At 35.2% G+C, this 19,843-nt stretch overlaps 1 protein-coding gene, 1 non-coding gene and 1 pseudogene across 2 annotated transcripts; all 3 read left to right on the top strand.

Annotated features, from left to right (window-relative positions):
- The first annotated feature begins 8,114 nt into the window (after positions 1–8,114).
- On the top strand, positions 8,115–10,014 carry LOC148878556 (uncharacterized). Its single transcript, XM_088956475.1, has 3 exons — positions 8,115–8,294; positions 8,510–8,635; positions 9,568–10,014. The coding sequence occupies exons 1-3, from the start codon at positions 8,181–8,183 to the stop codon at positions 9,781–9,783; spliced, it is 456 nt and encodes a 151-aa protein (XP_088812601.1). The 5' UTR covers positions 8,115–8,180; the 3' UTR covers positions 9,784–10,014.
- Positions 10,015–13,411: 3,397 nt separating this feature from the next.
- Positions 13,412–13,485, top strand: TRNAF-AAA (transfer RNA phenylalanine (anticodon AAA)). Its single transcript has one exon. It is a non-coding gene; the product is annotated as a tRNA-Phe (tRNA).
- Positions 13,486–13,658: 173 nt separating this feature from the next.
- LOC148878554 (BTB/POZ domain-containing protein At5g66560-like) lies at positions 13,659–17,359 on the top strand (annotated as a pseudogene).
- Positions 17,360–19,843: the final 2,484 nt, after the last annotated feature.

The raw sequence follows: 19,843 nt of genomic DNA, 5'->3' as shown, positions 1-19,843 counted from the left end.
TTTTTTATTTGATAAAGTCACAACCATATACAGTATATCCAAAATTAATATTTATTTATAAATCATTCACCGTAGACACTATACATGCATAAATGTCTACATACATATACACTAAATTTTAGTGGACCGATTGACCAATTCATGCTTACCCAGGATTCGAGCCCAACCTGAATTCATCAAATTTCAATTCAGCCAAACTCAGTTTGGACAATTCAAGCTTCACCTTGGGTTTTTGGCCAATTTTAAGAGTTGGGTTAGGTTCAAATCCAGCCCAAAAAGTAAAAAGCCCAAACTTTCGGGCCTACGCCCAGTCCGTGGATAAAAAGTCCAAGCCCAATCCGTATAAGAAATGAAAATTGGGTCGATCAGGGCTCAAGTTGGATCCACCCAAGTTGCACCCCTACTTGGACAGGCTGGAATGGACTTGGGACCAACCCAGTCCAAATCCTAAATGTGAACCCAATGGCCCAAGCGCAGCCTGACCTGAGATTAAATCTGACCTTTATCAGTTGTCACCTTGGGCTTGGATTGAACAGGAGATTTATAATCTTGAAGCCCATTCATTTTTTATCTACCCGTTTACCCAGGAAAATAAGTGAACTTACCCCATTAAGGCCATGTTTGAGAATGCATAAAAATAAGTGTCCATTCAAAATAAGTGCTTATTTGGGCCATTAAGCACTTTATTGGTATTTGGGAAATAAGTCCGAAGTAAGTGCTTATTTTAAAAATAAGGGCTTATTTTTTAAGCCCAAATTTCCAACTTTTTTTGTGTGTTTATACAATAATCACTTATTCAAAATTTTTCTTCCAAAACTATCCCTATTTGAATTTTATAAAAGAACTTTTATGATAGCACTTTTACAAAAACACTTATATAAAAGTACTTCTATGAAAGCACTTTTAAGAAAGTACTTTTATAAAAATACTTTTAAGAAAGTACTTTTATGAAAGCATTTTTATGAAAGTACTTTAATGAAAGCACTTTTACGAAACTACTTTTATAAAAGTACTTTTATGATAGCACTTTGTAAAAGTACTTTTATATACAAAAGTGTTTTCGTAAGGGTACTTTCTTAAAAGTGCTTTCGTAAAAGTACTTTTAGAAAAGTAAAGGTACTTTCGTAAAAGTACTTTCATAAATGTGTTTTTATAAAAGTATTTTCATAAAAATATTTTAATAAAAGTGCTTTCAAAGGGTAATTTTCAAAATTTGAAAGAAAATAAAAGACAAAATAGTCACAATTGCTTTTTTAAGTGCTTATTAGAGAAAAAGACTACCAAACGCCCAAGATAAAATAAGTGCTTATTTAAAAAAATAAGCACTTGAAAAAGTTGAGTGCCAAATGCAAGTAAGTGCTTATTCAAATAAGCACTAGTTTAAAAACACTTATTTTTAACTTAAGCACTTTCAAACATGGCCTAAGTGTTTCTCATGAAGTTCAATTACCATGTTTTTTTTTTTTTTTAATTTTCATGTAAGTTTTACAATGACCTTTTCATCCATAAAAGCTCATTATAAGAATGGGCAAATTTGTCCTATTAAGCTTTGCCAATTTTCCACTAGGTGGAAAAATTGAAAGCAAGTCAGCCCCCCACAAGATTGCCCCACACAACACTCCACAACACATCCCCATCGTGTATTGGGAACATCTCCAAATAATGATACCAGAAATAGTGATGTCATCATCGGAAAATGTTCTCAATACATGGTGGGAATGTGGTGTAGGTTAGGTATCATAGAAAAAGTACTGTACCATGGAACCCACAACTAACCCAAAGTGAATACAACAAAATTAGTCAATGGGAACCACTTTCCCACTGACCAACTATCCCCCAAAGTTTTCCCGAAAAACAAACATGCCCTCAATGTAAAGTCAAGGGCCCGAACCCTACCTGACCCGGGGTTAAACCTGCCATTCTAGACCCCAGCACGAATTGTCCTAAATCCAAAGAATTTCAGGATTTTGTCACCCTGGGCTTGGTTTGAACAGGTAGGTTGTAAACACATTAAATCTATGTAGCTTGAATGGCTGAAGATATTGTCATGCGGCTTAATGTTCAAATCCCTTTTGTATTTTTCATTATCTTCATGCTCATGGTTGATATCATCTCTTAGCATATAGCTTCAAAATTAAATAAAAAATAAACTCAGACCTAGGTCAAGCCGGGCTTATGTCAGGCACTCATACTCAGGCTACCCAAATTTTCAACCTATGTCTGTCCAAAGAATTTGTCGGGCTTAAGTTTTCAGGCCCAGACCAGATTGAAACCCCAAAATTTAATCCTAAGTCTCAGGTTAAGTCCACCCAAGTTTTTTTTTTTTTTAGAGAAAGTATAAAAGCTTTTCATTAAGTGACTAAAATAGTTATGGAGAGTGATTCAATAAACAATGTGGAACTGACCACATAATCAGTGTAAAACAAGATAAAGCAAACTTTACAATCAGGTAGGTGTTTGGCATCGGTGTTCGGAATGTCATACCGTTTTCTCATAAAAACTGTGTTGGGTATGTGGGCTTATTTTTTGTTTGGAACCAGTGCTGTCACAAAGGTGTTTTCTGAGAAAACAACATTGATTTTGTTTGGTACCATTGCTAGCAGCAATGCTTTCAACATTGATTTATAATATCCAATGTCCAAGATGATGCCACATCACTGTATTGCTGGCAGCAATGCACAAATTTTTCAAAAAATATTGAATTTGGTGTTGCTTCAGACATACTTTCCTGATTTCCAAGGCATGGTCTGGAGCAACATTTTTTTTTTTGGAAAAATATTCACTACAAAAAAGAGGTTTCCGACCGTCTGCTTTGATTTTAGCTGACGGTTTACCAGCGGTCTTTCTTTGCTGGTATAGTCACCGTTGGGGAAAGTCATGACCGCTCCAATATCTATTCAAAACCGCCGGTAAATGTGGTACCAATTTGGACCATTAAATTAAGCCATTATCGGTGGTTTTCCAAAATTGCCGGCCATCCTGTATTATAATGGCGGTCCTAAACCGCCAGCAATGAAAATAAAATAAATAAATATTTTTTAGAGGTATTATAAATACCGGCATAACAAACTGCAGGTACAAAAAGCGGACCGCCGGTTGGATTTGCTATTTACATGTGTTCTGGCGGTCCGGACCGCCGCTATAGAAATCATGGACCGCCGGAGTAGGTTCAAGTAAAAACCCTGCTCTTTTACGGCGGTCTAAACCGCCGTCTTTATTTTTAAAATTGACGTGCTCCTTTAGGCGGCGGTCTCGACCGCCAGCATAAAATTTGTAAAAAATTAGCCTGCCCCTTCAGGCGGCAGTCTGAACCACCGCCTTATAAGCCTTATGTGTATAGCTATGGTGGCGATTAGGTGATCGCCGGCTTTGATCACTGTTTTTTAATTTCTTTTATATGCTATTTTCAACATTTTTTTATATGTGCACTTTATTGATCCACCACTATAATATATACTTAATACACTCTTGCAAATTGATATATGAAAACTTAAACAACTTAAATAAAAGATTAAATGTAAAACTCAATCTATTAATATAAAGATTAATCATTATAACAATTTATAAAGAAAACTAAAATACTATTTTTTTCACTTGCAATTTGCAAATTGTTCAAATACAATTTATTGATCTATGACAATTTCTTGTTCCCTTGATCTTTGACTGCTACTGCCTTCATCCCTTGATCGTTGACTGCTACTGCCTTCATCCCTTGATCTTTGGCTTCTACAACCTTCTTCCCCGGATTGTTCATCTTGTTGGAATAATTGGAACGTTTCAGGGCAACCAGGGATTGATAATCCTAAAACACCCCTACCTGTACATGGATTACAAGCAACTCCTTATGAAGCTCTTCTAATGCAAGGATTCATGATGAAACCCACTCCTTATGAAGCAACTCCTTACAAGCAAGGTTTCTGGGAAACCAGAGATTGTTCATCTTTAGCTTCTATACCATGAGAAACCATATGAAGCTCTTCTAATGCAAGAATTCCTGATGTGTCGATGTTCATCAAGTCTGTCACCAGAAGCCCAGTTATCCATCTGCATGGAAATAATTACATAGAACACTACACATAAGCACACTTCATTACCTTTTCCTTGAGCAAATTTTAGAAGCCTTTCAAGGTTGCAAGAATCTCATGGAAGATCTCAGCTATGAGGTCCCTATCGGCACATTGTAGAAAAGCATTAAAATCATCTCGAATGTCAAATATCTTACCAAATTTCACGAGATACCTCATGCAACTACTCTTTAGCCTTGGCAATTGATAGAGAGAAGCATTCTGTAATCTCTCAAGTACATTCTTAGTGTCAATGTCTTCTAGAAGGCTCTCATGGCATGCTTCTTTCAGGTCATAGATGTCATACTTTTCACCTGCACGGAGAAGTGCAAGCCGGTGGGTCAGAAACTCATCCTGTTGGATGTTGCCATAGATGTAGTTCAGGAAAGCCTGGCAAGCTTCAATTGACATGTCTGTGAAAGCCTGTATATTACATGACAAATCACAACCGAGAGAGGAGTCAAGGAATACAGGCAAGTAACAAAGCTTTCCTGGACTAAAAATCTTAGCTAAATGAGTAGCCTGTAGTCTTAAATGGCATCAGAATGTCTCTAATTTCTCATAGCCACAATGTGCAACACATACACAGAATGCAACTCCATTTAACTTTTCTATATGGAAAATCTTTTGGGACAAGGCTTGGTTGGACAGCAATCATCTGAACTATCAGCATTAATTTAGAAAAGGTGGCATGAGATGTTCAGGTTATCTGCAAGATTGATACTTCAGATGATTATAGTCCTCCTCTGATGTTGCAAACTTGCAATTGTAAGACCAGAAGTTTCAAAATTCATCCAGAATAGAAGTTAAGGGCATTTATTTATTTGTTACAGCAATCAACCTTCTATCTATTAGTAATACTTAGTTTTCTTTTGTTGAACAGAATTGAACTGGGAAATAGAGAGAGGGGGGGGGGGGGGGTAACACTTAAGGGAAAAGATGGCAGAGAGAGAGAGAGAGAGAGAGAGAATCATACGTTTGGCGATGAGATCTTCAAATCAAGGAACTGGACGTCAATAATGAACTTCCCGATTAACGGAGTATCAATCACCCAAACAAAATTGTCGTTACTCTTTATTTGTTTGTTTGTTTGTTATTCCTGCAATCTCAAGTAACATGAAACAAGTTCACGAAGAAAGTAAGAAGCTGTTCTTTTGCCATGGATATGCTGTTTTAGAAAAAAGGGGAACTTAACTAATTAGGCTCAAGTAAAAAAATATTGTGCAGTTACCCGGATGAACCAGTGGCTTTCGATCTCCCAAAGAACATACGACTGGAATGATGAAGGATGCAATGTTACAAAGATAAGCACAGAGAGAGAGAGAGAGAGCACGCAAAAAAAGGTCATTTCATTTTTTAACTTTGTATACAGAATAGAATGGATTAAACTGAAAAGAAAAAAAATGCAATTTTCTATCTTTGAGAGATAAAGAAACGATCATTCGAAAAGTTTGTTGAAATTGGGGAAAGGCAATAATTGATTGGATGTCTCACCAATTCCAGTTGCCCATCTTGAAAGGATCGAATTTCCTGTAGGCGCAGGAAGCCAAGCTGTCGATCCTCCATTGGGTGAGACGGGACGTGGTATCGACTCTGTAGGCTGAGGAATCAGTCATCCTAGTGAAGGGGAGAGCAGCAGTGATCTCATGGATGCAGTCGAAGAATTCGCCAGGCTTTCCTAGGTTGACTCCCAGAGAGACCACTCCTCATAAACATGGATGAAGAGGCAGCACCAAACTTATCTCTGCTGCACTCACTCTGACCACTTTCAATCTCCTACCCAACCCCAAGCGCAAGGATTTTGAACTTGCTTTACGCGATTGAAGACGAGAGTTGAAGAGACTGAGAAATACAGAGAGAGAGAGAGAGAGAGAGAGTCATGGATAATGACATCGAGATTCATGGAAACCAATTTTTTTTTTTGCGAGATTCGTAGTTTGGTATTAACGATCCCTCTCTTCGCGAAACTTAACCGTTTTGGCGGGACCCCTAAAATTATATATTGAATTTTTATTATTTTTAATTTTATTTGTCAATAACAAACGTTATCTGTTTTAATTAAAATTTGAGTGCCGGCTAGTAAATGGATCATTTTTTGTTCGGATTTGCCAACCTTTCCTGACATTAGTTAAGACCGCCGGAAGAAAACTATCGGCCTAGGCCGTTTTTTTTTGGTAGTGGTACCAAATAAGAGCGCATTGTTTGAAACACCGTTTTCTCTGATATGGCATTTATAAGGCGTCGTTTTCTCAGAAAACGGTATCGATGCCAAATATCACCCAAGTGTCTCATTTCATTTAACTTGCACCACAGTAGACATTTATCACAAATCAAGGTTAAAGATAGGAGGTACAACTTCTGCAAACAGCAAGCCTACCGAAGTGGCTGTCCTATACATTATTTACATTCTTAAACTTTCTTTAAGTTGTGTTTGGTTGCAATACAAACACAAATATGTACATTGCATATTTACCCTTTTTTTCGGTTCATGAATGCAAACACGGTTCACATTTTAAACCATTTTTACACTCATCTTATTTGTTTGAAATCGGTGCAAAGTGTGGGCCTATCATTAAATGCTCTAACTATCTTATGTTCCAATGCCTTAACTTTGGTCAAAAAGGTAATTATCAAAAGAACACAAAATTGTATCCAAAAAATAGGTACAATAATGTGCTCTTTTCAGAATATAAAAGTGTTAGAAAATACAGTTTTGATATGATAATCATTATTTTTTTATATATCAAACAAATGCTCGCAAACGCGAATCGTGGTATATAAATACCCCGGTTCGGCGTTTGTATCGCAAATAAATGGAGCCTTAGTAACAAAGAGGTGATAAAATAAGAAAATTGTTTTGTTCCTTTGGCTGCATTTGGAAATGATGCAAACGGAGTGTAAATCCCAGTTCAGGGAAAAATTTGCACTCTGGTTCACTTTTGCCTGTGTTTGGCAACATTACATATAATAAGATGTAAAAGTACATCAATATTAAAAAATAAGTAAATTTACATTCAAGTGGGTTTTTGATAAAAAAAAACATATATTTTATTGAAATTCATATTTGTATCCATTACAACTAAAAATCTGTTTGGTAAGAAGATAAATTTATCAGTGCAAAACTAACCCAACTTTACAATTTAAATAGACCATTTTATACTACATATTTACATTCACACTTATTTGCATCGTTTCCAAATGCACCCTTTAGATTTTTTTTTCTTTCTTTCGGGGTAGGGGTGGGGACAGAGGGGAGGGGCCATGAAGTGAAGGGACCAACCATGAGAGATGGGGTAGGAATGTAGGTTTGGGGCATAAAGGGGAACAAGGCTCCCCGAGTTGACTCAAATTGTTTTCTCGGTAATTTATATTTGTGTATACTTAATTAAAATGCAATTGCCCACGCCATCTTATAGTATCCTCTTTATATTATTTCCCAATTAGGGGTCTCAATGGTATTCAAAAATTAAATTTTGAATTGAAAATATAAAAAAAAAACAAATATAAAGTTATTTAATTAGACTCACCCACAACCAATTCAATTTTTTTTAATAAAAAAACAAATGTAGTCATTGCCTCATAAAACATGGGCATCTTTTAGCACGAATATGTGCATTGCATGAGTCTAAGGGCAACTTCCCCTCATAAAAAGGCACATCCATCCCTTAAAAATACTCCATTTCTGGGGTAAATGGGTTGGGAACAGGTTTAGTGATAACTAATACCGGAATAACCTAATAGAATAGAAATGGTAATTAATCATTATCAGATTCTTTTTATTAAACTCACAAAGTTCTTTTGGGATCTCTTCTGCTATCTTTGAAGGCAATGCTCAATATTTAAACAATCTCTTTGTTGGAGGATCATCCCTCCCCACCTTAGAGTGTTCACAGATCGGGTCGTACCGAATGTTCCGACTTCAGACAGTTATTTAACCACATAAAAGAGCAAAATATGCGACGTCCAACGCACGTCAAACAGTTTTCCACGTGGCAAACCGTAGGCTCCCTCAACCATCCTTTGCATTTATATATACATTAAGGAGGAACCGAGAGTTTTCATATTCGTGTTTTCTGTTCCACAAAAGAATAAAAAAGAAACAACAAGGAACAGCAAATGATGGCGAGCATGACCCTAATAATCTCAGTTCCCAAATTCCGTCAAATTGAATCCTCGGTAACGAGAAGATGCCTCAGAAGTTTTGTCACTGCTGCCCCAAGACCTCTACAAGTAAGTTCGATCGGTTTCCTAGTTTTATGTAGTGTGTCAGATTCTCGGTGGATCAGAATCTGACGACAATCACATCTGAACAACTCTTACTGAATTGAATATTTGTAGTTTGTAGTACGAGAATTACGGTTTAATTGAATTGGGTGTTCATCACACTGGCAATAATGGTAATTTTCAGTAATCCCAGTTGACAGAAGTTTGAGTTTCTATCACAGGCAAGCGCCAAACAAGAGGCTTCCGATGCTTGCGACAAGGCCAGCAATACAGCGAAGCAAGCGGGCAGAGATATGAAGAGGACTGGCGAAGAAATGAAAGATAAGGCCTGCTCTACAACGGAACAGGTAACTAAGATTGTTTGTTTTTTATTTTTTAAATTTTTTAAAAATAAAATATTAATAATAGAATAATTATTTTAATAATTAAAATTTATGAATTTTTATATGATATGTATCTTCAAATTTTTAATAGGTTTGATATATATTTTAAGTTAAGATTATTTATTTTTATAAATTATTAATTGATATTTTAGTTTATATTTCATAATAATATACTTATTATTTACAAAAATAAAGTATTATTTATCAAACATTTGAGAATTAATTTTTAGTTGATTTTTTTGTTAATGTTATAAACTAAAAATAGTAAAATAGAAAACAAATTAATATAATAATTCAAACGTAATAATTGCATATATTTTATGCCTTGGACTTTAATAGAAAATAAAGTAATAATCGCTTTGCACATGTATTAATTTGTAAAACTCCATATAATTTGTGTAGTGGACTTTTAATTGATGCATTATCAATAATATTGTATAATATATTTGCATCATGCTATATTAATTGTGATATATTTTTCATATATAATTCTTATATATTTATACATTATTTATAGTATTGTTAATAATATAATTATATTATCTATATAAAATTTCCTACCTGATACTAGACTATACTTTGATCCTTGCATATGAGATAATGCTTGAATGTGTTGACTTCATGGTTTTATCAAGTAGTTTATTCATTTAGAAAATTGAGATAATATATTCGATTGATTACTAAAAACTTTTGGCCTTATTAATTTGGATGTCGAGACGATCCAGAAAGCCAAAGAGGTCGCGGATAATTTAAAGAATATGTTCGATCGATTACTGAAATTTTTTTACCTTGTTTGGGAGTCTAGATGACCCAGAAAGCCCAAAAGGTTGCAGAGATAATTGAGAGAATATATTCGATTAATTACTGTAATTTTTTGTCTTTGATTGGATGTGTAGATGACGCAGAAGGCCAAAGAGGTCACGGGCAAGGTATCAGAAACAGCACAAGACCTTGCAGAGAAAGCAAAAGAAACAGCCCAAGAGGCTTGGGAAACGACCAAGGAGACCTCCCAGAAGATCAAGGAAACAGTGATCGGAAAGAGCGAAGACGCGAAGGAATCCATCAAAGGAAATGCCCAGAACGCCAAGCGTTGCATGAACAGAAAGGATTAATCTGCTCTTCTTGCTCTTCTGCATGTTTAACCTCATCAGCAACATCCCCTAATATTAATATATGTCTTTTCTCGATTTTTTTTCTTTTTTTTTTTTTTGATTGAATGGAACAGATCAGAGTAGTTTTTACTCTTCTCCGGATTTATTAATTTGTATGTAGACGGGTGAATTCTTGATTGTTTGTTGTGGTAATAAGGTTTGTGTTTACCAAATTTTTTTTTTCCAGACAAACTTTCTCCAGTTTTGTTTTCGAAGCATCCTATCGACCCAAGACTCGCTTGTGACAAATCCTTTCCGCTTTATCACAAAACAAGTATGCCTGCCTACGAATATTTGCACCAGCGATATGGTGATTGGTTACAGTTAGGGTGTAACTCAGGCTGGTTGGATTGGATTTGACGATCAAACCAGGTCCAATTCTAAAATTCAAACCTCGAACTCAGGCATGGACCAACCTAAGGTCAAGCTAGCCTGAGTTTATCAGCCCAGGTTCATACCGAGCTTAACCTAAGAGAATTCCGGCTGTCCTCGGACAGGTTGGTTGGGCCTGTGTGGGCAAGTCAGGTTTTAAAGTAATTTTGAATATTTTTTGCACATCCATTTTTGTTAGGTCTTGCAACTCAATTTAAGAGTATAATGGATCAATGTTTTCAAAATTGACCCGGAACCAGACCAATTTGACCGCTAGTTTTAGGGTCAGTGGTTCGACGAACATATCAGCCTGTTTAGATAAAAAATTGTAATTCTCAAAAACCATTATGCAGGTTGAATATGTCAGGTTTTATCAACCGGTCGAATCAGAAAGTTGGTAACCAAGTCAACAATTTTTGGCAACAGAATGATTCAGGGGTGAAACCAGTTGCCTAGCCAGTTTTTAGACAAAATGCTCCAACCGTCCAGGTCAACCTCTCTATCAATTGTTACTACTCTCAGCTCTCGATGATGTCTTAAATGTAGGGGTGTTAATGGACCAATTTTGGATTGGATCCAATCCGATAAAAAATTTATTAAATCGGATTTGGACAGTCCGTTATAATTATTGGATTGGGCCAATCCAAAATAAATTGGTCTATATTCTTATTGGTCTATATCGGACCTAAACCAAATTTTCAATGATCCGATCATGAGGTCAAACCTTTGTCCAATTTGAAGCTGATCAAATTGAAGTTGGCATAAAACACTATAGTGAAAGTGCTTTTACGAAAGTACTTTACAAAAACACTTTTATAAAAGTAATTTTATGAAAAGTACTTTTACTAAAGCACTCTTACACGAAAGCACTTTTACAAAAGCATTTTTATAAAGTAATTTTATGAAAGCACTTTTATAAAAGTACTTTTATATGAAAACACTTTTATAAAAGTAAGTATATGAAAGCACTTTTATTAAAATAATTTTATGAAAGCACTTTCATGAAAGCATAAAAACACTTTTATAAATACTTTTACAAAAGCACTTTTACACGAAAACAATTTTATAAAAGTATTTTTGTGAAAACACTTTTATAAAGGTAATTTTATGAAAGTACTTTTTGAAAGCACTTATATAAAAGTATTTTTACAAAAACACTTACGTTTACATTTTAATTGGATTGTATTGGATTGCAACAAGTGTAGTTTTTTATATATTTTCAAGATTTCTCATGTTATTTTGGTATTTGGTTCAATTTGGATTGGATTGGACTCAATCCTGCCAATTTACATTTTATTTGGACTGGATTGAACTTGGTTTGTATGGATTTAGACTAGATTTAGTCCAGTCCATTTATAAATGGACCAGTATTGGATTGGACCAGATTGGACCAAATCCAATCCAATTAATAGCCCTACCTGAATGACAAATTGAGTCTTTATTTAAAGCCACTTTAGAGTTCATAGATCAATGTACATATTTTTTTTCCAAGCAGATCAATGTACATCTTTAATTCTATCTAGTTCACCATTATAGGAAAACTAATAGATGTGTTGATAGATTAGTTGACATAGCCTTTGATCAAAATCGTCATAGTCATTACTTCGATAATCCTTCTAATGATATTGTATCTAGGGTTGTTCACGGGTCGGGTTGGATCGGTTTACTGTTGTTTTTCCAACTGGCCCGACCTGGTCGAGTTGCCTGAAAATGAAACCGAAACCGACCCTATGATAGGCAAAACCAACCTGATCGGTTTGAGTCGGTTTGGGTGCTTGAGTTGAGGGGCTAAGGGAGTAAGGGTGGACCAAGTTAGAAGTTACCAAGAAAAGAGAAAGTCAATTTGTGTTAGAAAAAGAAGACTGGAATTTGGAATTTTTAAGAAGGCTACTAATCTAAGTTAAAAAGACACCTGATTGTAATTACCTATTTGTATAAAGGACCTTAGAGAATAGGATCCTATCTTTAAACCTTCCAAAAAAAATGCAAAAAGCTATTAATGGCATTAATGGCATTCCTTGTCTTGCAATGCTTGCCATTAATGGCATTCCTAAAGAGAATACTAGAAAGTACAAACTATAAGTAACTATAAGTAACTAGAAAGTAGAAACTAAGTTAGGTACTAACTACTAAATACTAACTAGGAACTAAATCGGTTTGGGTCAGTTCGGTTTTGGTTTTCATGTGTGGAAACCGAAACCGAACCGACCCATCGGTTTATGCTTTTTAGTAACTCGAAACTGACCGACACTAAAGAAAACCCGACCGACTCGGGGTGGTCGGTTTGGTCGGTTTGGGTCTACTTATGAACAACCCTAATTGTATTTATAATGTGAGGATATGGCTGGTATTCCGTAGTGGTATGCCTGTAATATTCACTTATTCAGTTCATTCAGTTCAGTACTTTGGAGAGAGAGAGAGAGAGAGAGAGATTGAATTTTGATTATTTGGTACTCCCTCGAAGCAAATCACTTCAAACCATTTCTTGCCTTTGTACATGACTTGGCCACCAAGGAGTGGAGTGATACTATCAGTTCGGTTTGAAAAAGGCCTTATAGCGACATGCCAACTAAGTGGTGGCTCGGTTGGCATGTTAGTTGGGTAGCCCCAGCAAAGACGTGGAATCGAGTCCCATGATTAATTATGATAACAGAAAGATATGATATCCAATGTTCAAAATATTGACACATATTGGCCCGAATCGATTGATACATATCGTATCAGGAGCTTCCTGATATACCCCTATAGAGGGTGTATCGGGGTTTTGACCGGTTCAAGGGGTGGACGGACCTTAAACCGTTCCCTCTAAACCAGATTTGAAAAAACTAAAAAAAAAAACAATACTGTCCAATACACCTCTACCGGTGAATCGATATTTTGAACCTTGATGATATATAAAAAGATTCTAACCAATCAATTGGTATCATAAACGTTGTAGCCAATCAGATGTTATTTATCAAAATTCATGAGTAGGTTTTGAATCTTTTGATTGATCAAAACTCTTCCAGTACCATAACTTTACCACATCATAGATATCCTGTTGTGTTAATATTAAAAAAAAAAATCTTCGCAACATTGTACATTAGCCTAAGCCACTAGAGAGTAGGGAGAGCAGCCTCAAGAGGTGTGAATGACTTCAAGGAGCATGCATTTTCTATAGGTTATTAACAAAAGGGCTAACAAAATGGGTTGTTACCTAAAAAATGCCTAACAAAATGGCCTATTAGCTCAGCTGGTTAGAGCGTTGTGCTAAAAACACAAAGGTCGCGGGTTTGGTACCTGCATGGGCCATTTCTTTAGTTACTTTTTTATTAGAAACAAGGTTTGAAAAATTGACCTAAAAATGGAACCGTTCTGGTCAGCGGCTTGACCATCCAAGTTAAACTGTTCAGACGGTTTAGTCTTTTATCAAGAGAAAGAGATATATCTGGTTGTTGGGAGGAGAGAAAGGAAAAAACAAAAGAATGGAAGGAGGGACAAATGAGGAGGAGGAGGAGGAGGATCACTCGACATTCACTGGCAATGGTGATGGCAACGGCAACAGCAATGCAACATCCGAGGCTCCGAGCATCAAATCTGAGGTCATTCTTCTCTCTCTCTCTCTCTCTCTCTCTCTCTCTCTAGGACAATCTCAGATCTGATGTCATTCTTGTCTCAAAGGTCATTCTTCAATCTCGTTTACCTCCTTTTAAACCATGAACCGCTGTCTAATTTGAATGGGTCGATAGGTCAACCATTCGAGTCAGTGGTTCTTTGACCAAATCAATGGTTTTTGACCCAGGAACGAGTTAAGGGTAAAATAGAACCAGTTGCCTAGATGGTTTCTGAGCTGAACTGTCCGATTGTCTAGGTCAATGACGGTTTCAAAACACTGAATAGAAAAGTCACAACCATTTGCAGGGTCATATAACTCCAAACTACCCCTGTCTATGGGTGTAAACGGATTGAGTTCAAATCGAATAAAGTATTTAAATATTTAATCGAATAAATATTTTATTTATATAAATATATAAATTATTTATATAATTTAATTACATATATATATATATATATATATATATATATCATAAAATATTTAAGTATTAATTGAATCGAATCAGGTCATATCCAAATTCGACCGGTTAGACATTTGGACTATCCAAATTTGATTTGATTACGTCGAATTTCGAATCTGAAATCAGATTTTCACATACCATTGACACCCCTACCCCTTTCATGGTTCATATCATCTCTTAGCTTATAACTTCAAATAATAAAATCAAACCAAAATTAAACTTAGGCCTAGATCAAGCAGGGCTTAGGTCAGGCTTAGGCTACCCAATTTTTCAACCCGTCTACCCAAAGATTTTTCCAGGCTTAGGCTGCATTTTGCATTCCTTATTTTAAGGATTTATCTCCTTTTGGAAGTTAAAAATTCATTTATCATAAGGGCATTTTTACTTTATCTCCTTAAGTTTTCAGGCCCAAGCCTACTTGAAACCCCAAAATTTAATCATAGTCCCAAAAATGTTTCGATTTGATGAAGAAAGTATCAGTTTAAGTCCACCCAAGTTTTTTCTTTTTCTCATTTTCAGAGAAAGTATAAGATCTTTTTCAGTAATTGACTACAATACTTTTGAGAGTGAATCAGGTGTGGCATTTCATTTGCACCCCAGAAGACATGTATCACAAATCAAGATTGAAGAACTTCAGCAATCGGCAAGCCTACCCAAGTTGCAGTCCTATACATTTTTTACATTCTTAGACTTTTTCTTTAGTGAGAATGAGGTGATAAAATAAGGAAATCCTTTAGTCTATGTGAAAAGATAGGGAAAAAAAAGGCAGAAGTAGGGAAATCTTTATAAAACTTTCTTTATTTATTTTGATTTTTTTTACTTTGGGGGTAGGGAGTGGGAAGAGCCAACTATGGCTGAGTTGACTCGATTTGTTTTTAATAATCAATGATTCGATGTACTGAAATTAGTCTAGGTTAACACTGTTCCTCGAGTTTACTCAAATCGTTTATTACACAATTTATATGTGTATACTTTAAAATGCAGTTGTCCACATCATCTTAGACTCTCTTCATATTACCTCCCAATCCTCTCAGGTCTCGTTCGCTTTTTGGTAAGTTACTTATTCGGGTAAATACAATTATCTGGGTAAGTTTTTTGAGATCAACTTCAGTCGGTGCAAGGCCCATACAAACACTGTTCAAACAGCCTTTACAGCCTTGCATCAAGAACATCTCTACACTTTTGTGCTTTATTTCATGGGGAGATATTCCCAATGCAAGGCTATAATGGGTGTTCAAACAGGCTTTGCACTGACTGAATCCGGTTTCAAGTTTTTCATGGGAAACACTTACTCGGGTAAGTGCATTTACCCATATTCTTTTATTTTCCAAGTAAATAAGGTAATGGCCATTTTAGCCATAAAGATCTATTATTAAAAGGGACATTTTTGTCCCATCAGGTAAGTGATACCAAGGAAAATAAACTTTCCCTGGTCCCCACATAAATCTGAAGAATGAACATGGGATCTTGGTCAATGGGAACCAAAATCCCATTGACCAACTTTCCCTCCTCTCAAAATCCAAAAAAAGAATGCCCCCTTAAAGTTTTGTGGTTTATTTTTAATTTTTAAAACATAAAACAAATATATTTTAATTTTAAAACATAAAACATCAAATGTGGGGTTATCTAGACTTATCAACAACTAACATGGTTTTTTTAAATAATTTTTTGGGTAAATTATAAAGATCTCCTGTACTATGGGGTCTATGACAAAGACCCTCCTGTACTTTGTTTTGTGACAAAGACCCCCTTGTACGATGACCGTGAGACAAAGACCCCCTTCCGTTAGTTTTTCATTGAAATCCGGCCTTCCAATATTTTTTAATCCCCATACTACCCTTGTAATAAGGACAATTGGGAGAAAACTATTGTTTATTTTCCCCAACCTCACGATGAACAGTAGTGGCGGTAATCCCTTCTCAGAAAAGAAGAATCTGAGAGGATTTTATTGTTCACATTTTTAAAGGTTTTGTACTACAGGATTACATGGAAACATTCTGATCGAAGTATACGACATGACTTCCCACCTCCATAAGGTCCCCTACTGATGCTGTCTTTACTTCTTCGTACTTCCTTTAGTCTACTTCTCCTCATTCCTCAGGATTGAAATTGTTACTTGATATGTTTGTTCAGTTTTGCCTTATGGCAAAAAGTAGAAATTCATCTGATGATAACCGAGCAAAAATCCAACGTTGTTAGAAGGTGAGAAGAACTCGAAGGAAATGATGCCGAAGTTGATGTTGAGATTGAAGAGGAACCCTGCTACATATCCCCCTTGGATTTTTCGGGCGGTTCTGAGACATTTGAGACCAATGTAAAATTCGGTTACAACTTCAAGATCAACCTCATGTCTTGGAATGTGGCTCTTCTTCGTTGCACTAGAGAGTATCTGATGATGACCGAGGACTTCTTAGAAGATAACCTAATCTCCAAGACCAAGAGGTTCCTCTCTCAATTGGTTCTCAAGAACATAAAAGAATTTGTGAGGACCCTAAAATCGTGTATGGCATTGACGCCACTAGCAGAGGAGTTGAGCATTCCCCAAAGATGCATTGATTTAATCGTGGCACAAGTTTCTTCAACCTATCCACCGCTCTTTGGATGGCAGGTAATTGAGGGAGCCAGCACAGGCTCGGCTAGGTCTTCTAATTAGAACATATTAAATGGGATTGATATTGGGATACGCTGAAGGAATAAGAGCAAGAACATCGCCGCTAGAAATGTTGAACCCTTGTTCGATGATCTATGCATTTTGAGATTTCCAGTAAACATGCAAGTGATTTCCATTAGGAAAGCTTGAGATATAAACTTGAAAATCAGATCTAGGTCTGTTGCATTCCAACAGGAAACCAGCCTTGGCATCCATTGCTTTTGATGCAGAGCAAAGAGAACTTCTAGAGACGATAATTACGAATCTGCCCTAGGAAAGGAGCACGACGTCATGATCAGGATCATCTTCATCTACTATGACAAGGTTTCTGTTTGGGTTATTAAGGATGGCGAACATATTAAATGCCTCAGACGATTGTCGAGCTGCTTTGGAGAGGAAGATAGTGTCGTAGCTGGAGCAGGCGACACTGGACAATCTCTTGATCCCCAAAAACCATTGAGGCTTCTGGTTCTACGGGTACCTATGCCCCTCTCTCCTCCCCTTCGATCGGGTGCCTATGCCCATGCACCTCCAGCAAGCAAAGCACTTGGCCCAGACGAGATCGCTACCTGTATCCGCCACAAAGAGGAAGCTCTAAGGTGGGGTTCCGATCTTGAAATCGACCAAATACTAGCCAAAGTCTTTCGATGTGCCGGAGACAATGGGAGCCTTGGAGGCTCTACGGCTGTGTTGGGTCGAGAAAAGAACTGAGAGATGCGTCCAAAGAGAGATCTTGTACTAGGGAAACAAACGGGTTTCTATGAAGCAATCGTAGTTTCAAGTATTCCACTTAGTTGTTATTGTTGAAAGCAGCTTGGGCGTTAATGAAAGAGGAGAGAAAGGGAAAGGGGAAAAAGAGAAATCGAGGTCGTGAGGTTGGGGAAGATGAACAGTGTTTTTCTCCCAATTGTCCTTATTACAATGGTAGTGAGGGGATTAAAAAATATTGCAATGGCCGATTTCAATGGAAAGCTAATGGAAGGGGGTCTTTGTCACAAAACAAAGTACATGAGGTCTTTGTCACAAACCCCATAGTACAGGGGGTATTTGTAATTTACCCTAATTTTTTTAATTGATGTTTTTTTATCTCTAACGAATCAAATTCCTATCCGTTCTCGACCATGTTGATGGCTTTCCAAGACCCATGTTTCATCCTGATTTTAAGAGGTTCCTAGATCATGTCCAACTGAAACACTTTTAGTATTCTCATGATCAATCCACCTAAATCATCCATCGGGTTCGACTATGATATCGGAAAGATATGATATCCGAAAGATTTTTGATCAATCAAGTGGAATCATAAATGTGGTAGCCAATCAGGTGTTATTTGTCAAAATACATGAGTGGGTTTTGATTGATCATAATTCTTCCAATACCATATCTTTTCCGCATCATAGATTTTCCCTCATCCGAAACCTCTCCTTTCTTCTTTTCTTCACGTCAAAGATCCTCTTATTGTTTTCTTCATTCTATGTTTTGAAGCTATGAAAATCTCTATTTTTCTTCTTTTCTTCACACCATAGCTTTTATAGTGGTGAAGTTACTCTGTTTTGAACACAAAAAAAAAAAAAGACAACGACAAAGGAACACCAAATCATCGCCCAAACAGGTAAAATTACATCCCCATCTCCTTTCTTCTTTCTCTAGGTAGAACCCATGTTAAATATCATTGTTTTTTACTAAAAATAGGGGAGGGAAATGTTGTTTTTGGACAAGAAACAGGAGCGAAAGGACACCGGGCATGAACGGAACAGTCAGTTTTTCTCTTGAATCTGAATTTCTTCCATGTTTTTGAAATGAATGTATGGTGTGAACACTGTAGGTGTGATTAGGAAGAAAAAACCTTAAAAAGAGAACCCAAAAAAGTGAAAATTTTCTATTGTAGAAAACCCATTTTATACTAATCGGACGAAGAATATGAAGGAAAATGGGTCGGCGTCAACCCATTTTCATTAGTTTTGTAATGGGCCAGCAACGACCCATTTGAGACCTAGTTATTTGATACATGGCCACATAATAATAGTAGTAATAATAATAATAATAATAATAATAATAATAATAATAATAATAATAATATAATGATTAGTATTATTTTTGATAATATTATTAGTTAATAATATTTGATTATAATTATGATTATTAATTTTAACAATATTATTATTAATGGTCGATTATTAAACAATATTGTAAATAATAAATTTCAAAAAATCTCATCAAATCAAGATAAATTAATAATTTACAATATACAAATTAAACTATACAAATAAGAAAAATATAAAAATATATAATTTATTGTTTATATAATTAAAATGGATATATATTTATATCTTAAATAACAAAGTAATTTCAATAGAAAAAATATTTAAGTTATATAACAATTACCACTAAATGTGATTTTTAATAATTATTACTAATGTTAATGGATATACTAAATTAATTAAAAATGAAATTATTTAGAAAATTCAAAACCCAAAAATAAATAGTTAATTTTTATATAATTTAATATATATAGATTAGATTATACTAATTAATGTAATAATTATTACACATGGTCACTAATAAGATAATTTAATTATGTATATTAAACTTATTTTATTACAGATAATTTTAATATATAAATTATATATTAAATAATTATAATTAATTTCATGAATATTGTTATTTCAAAATTTTAGTTAGAAAATTAATTATATTAATTTAACTAAAAATTCATTTAGTTAGATTCAATACCCAAAAGTAAATTAATCAATGCTTTATATAACTTAAAATATATAAATTAAATCAACATAAATATGATAATAAATTAGAAAAAATCAACATAAATAATGATCTTTAATCTTTAAGAAGTAATATTAATTACCAAAAATCAATATAAATAGAAAAAACTTATCAAAAATTACCATATATTGTCATAAATTAGTAGAGATCGTCAACAGAAAATAAC

The sequence above is a fragment of the Nelumbo lutea genome, chromosome 1 (genome assembly GCF_056320005.1).
Source record: "Nelumbo lutea isolate HS-2025 chromosome 1, American lotus-T2T, whole genome shotgun sequence".
NCBI lineage: Eukaryota > Viridiplantae > Streptophyta > Magnoliopsida > Proteales > Nelumbonaceae > Nelumbo > Nelumbo lutea.
Note: the sequence above shows the minus strand (reverse complement) of the source record. Positions and strands in the feature narration are given on the sequence as shown.

What these genes read in the sequence shown, in the direction of transcription:
- LOC148878556 (XM_088956475.1), top strand. Translation starts at nt 8,181, where the DNA reads ATGATGGCGAGCATGACCCTAATAATCTCAGTTCCCAAATTCCGTCAA. An exon ending in CTGCCCCAAGACCTCTACAA is followed by an intron (nt 8,295 to 8,509) that starts GTAAGTTCGATC and finishes TTTCTATCACAG; the next exon opens with GCAAGCGCCAAACAAGAGGC. An exon ending in CCTGCTCTACAACGGAACAG is followed by an intron (nt 8,636 to 9,567) that starts GTAACTAAGATT and finishes TTGGATGTGTAG; the next exon opens with ATGACGCAGAAGGCCAAAGA.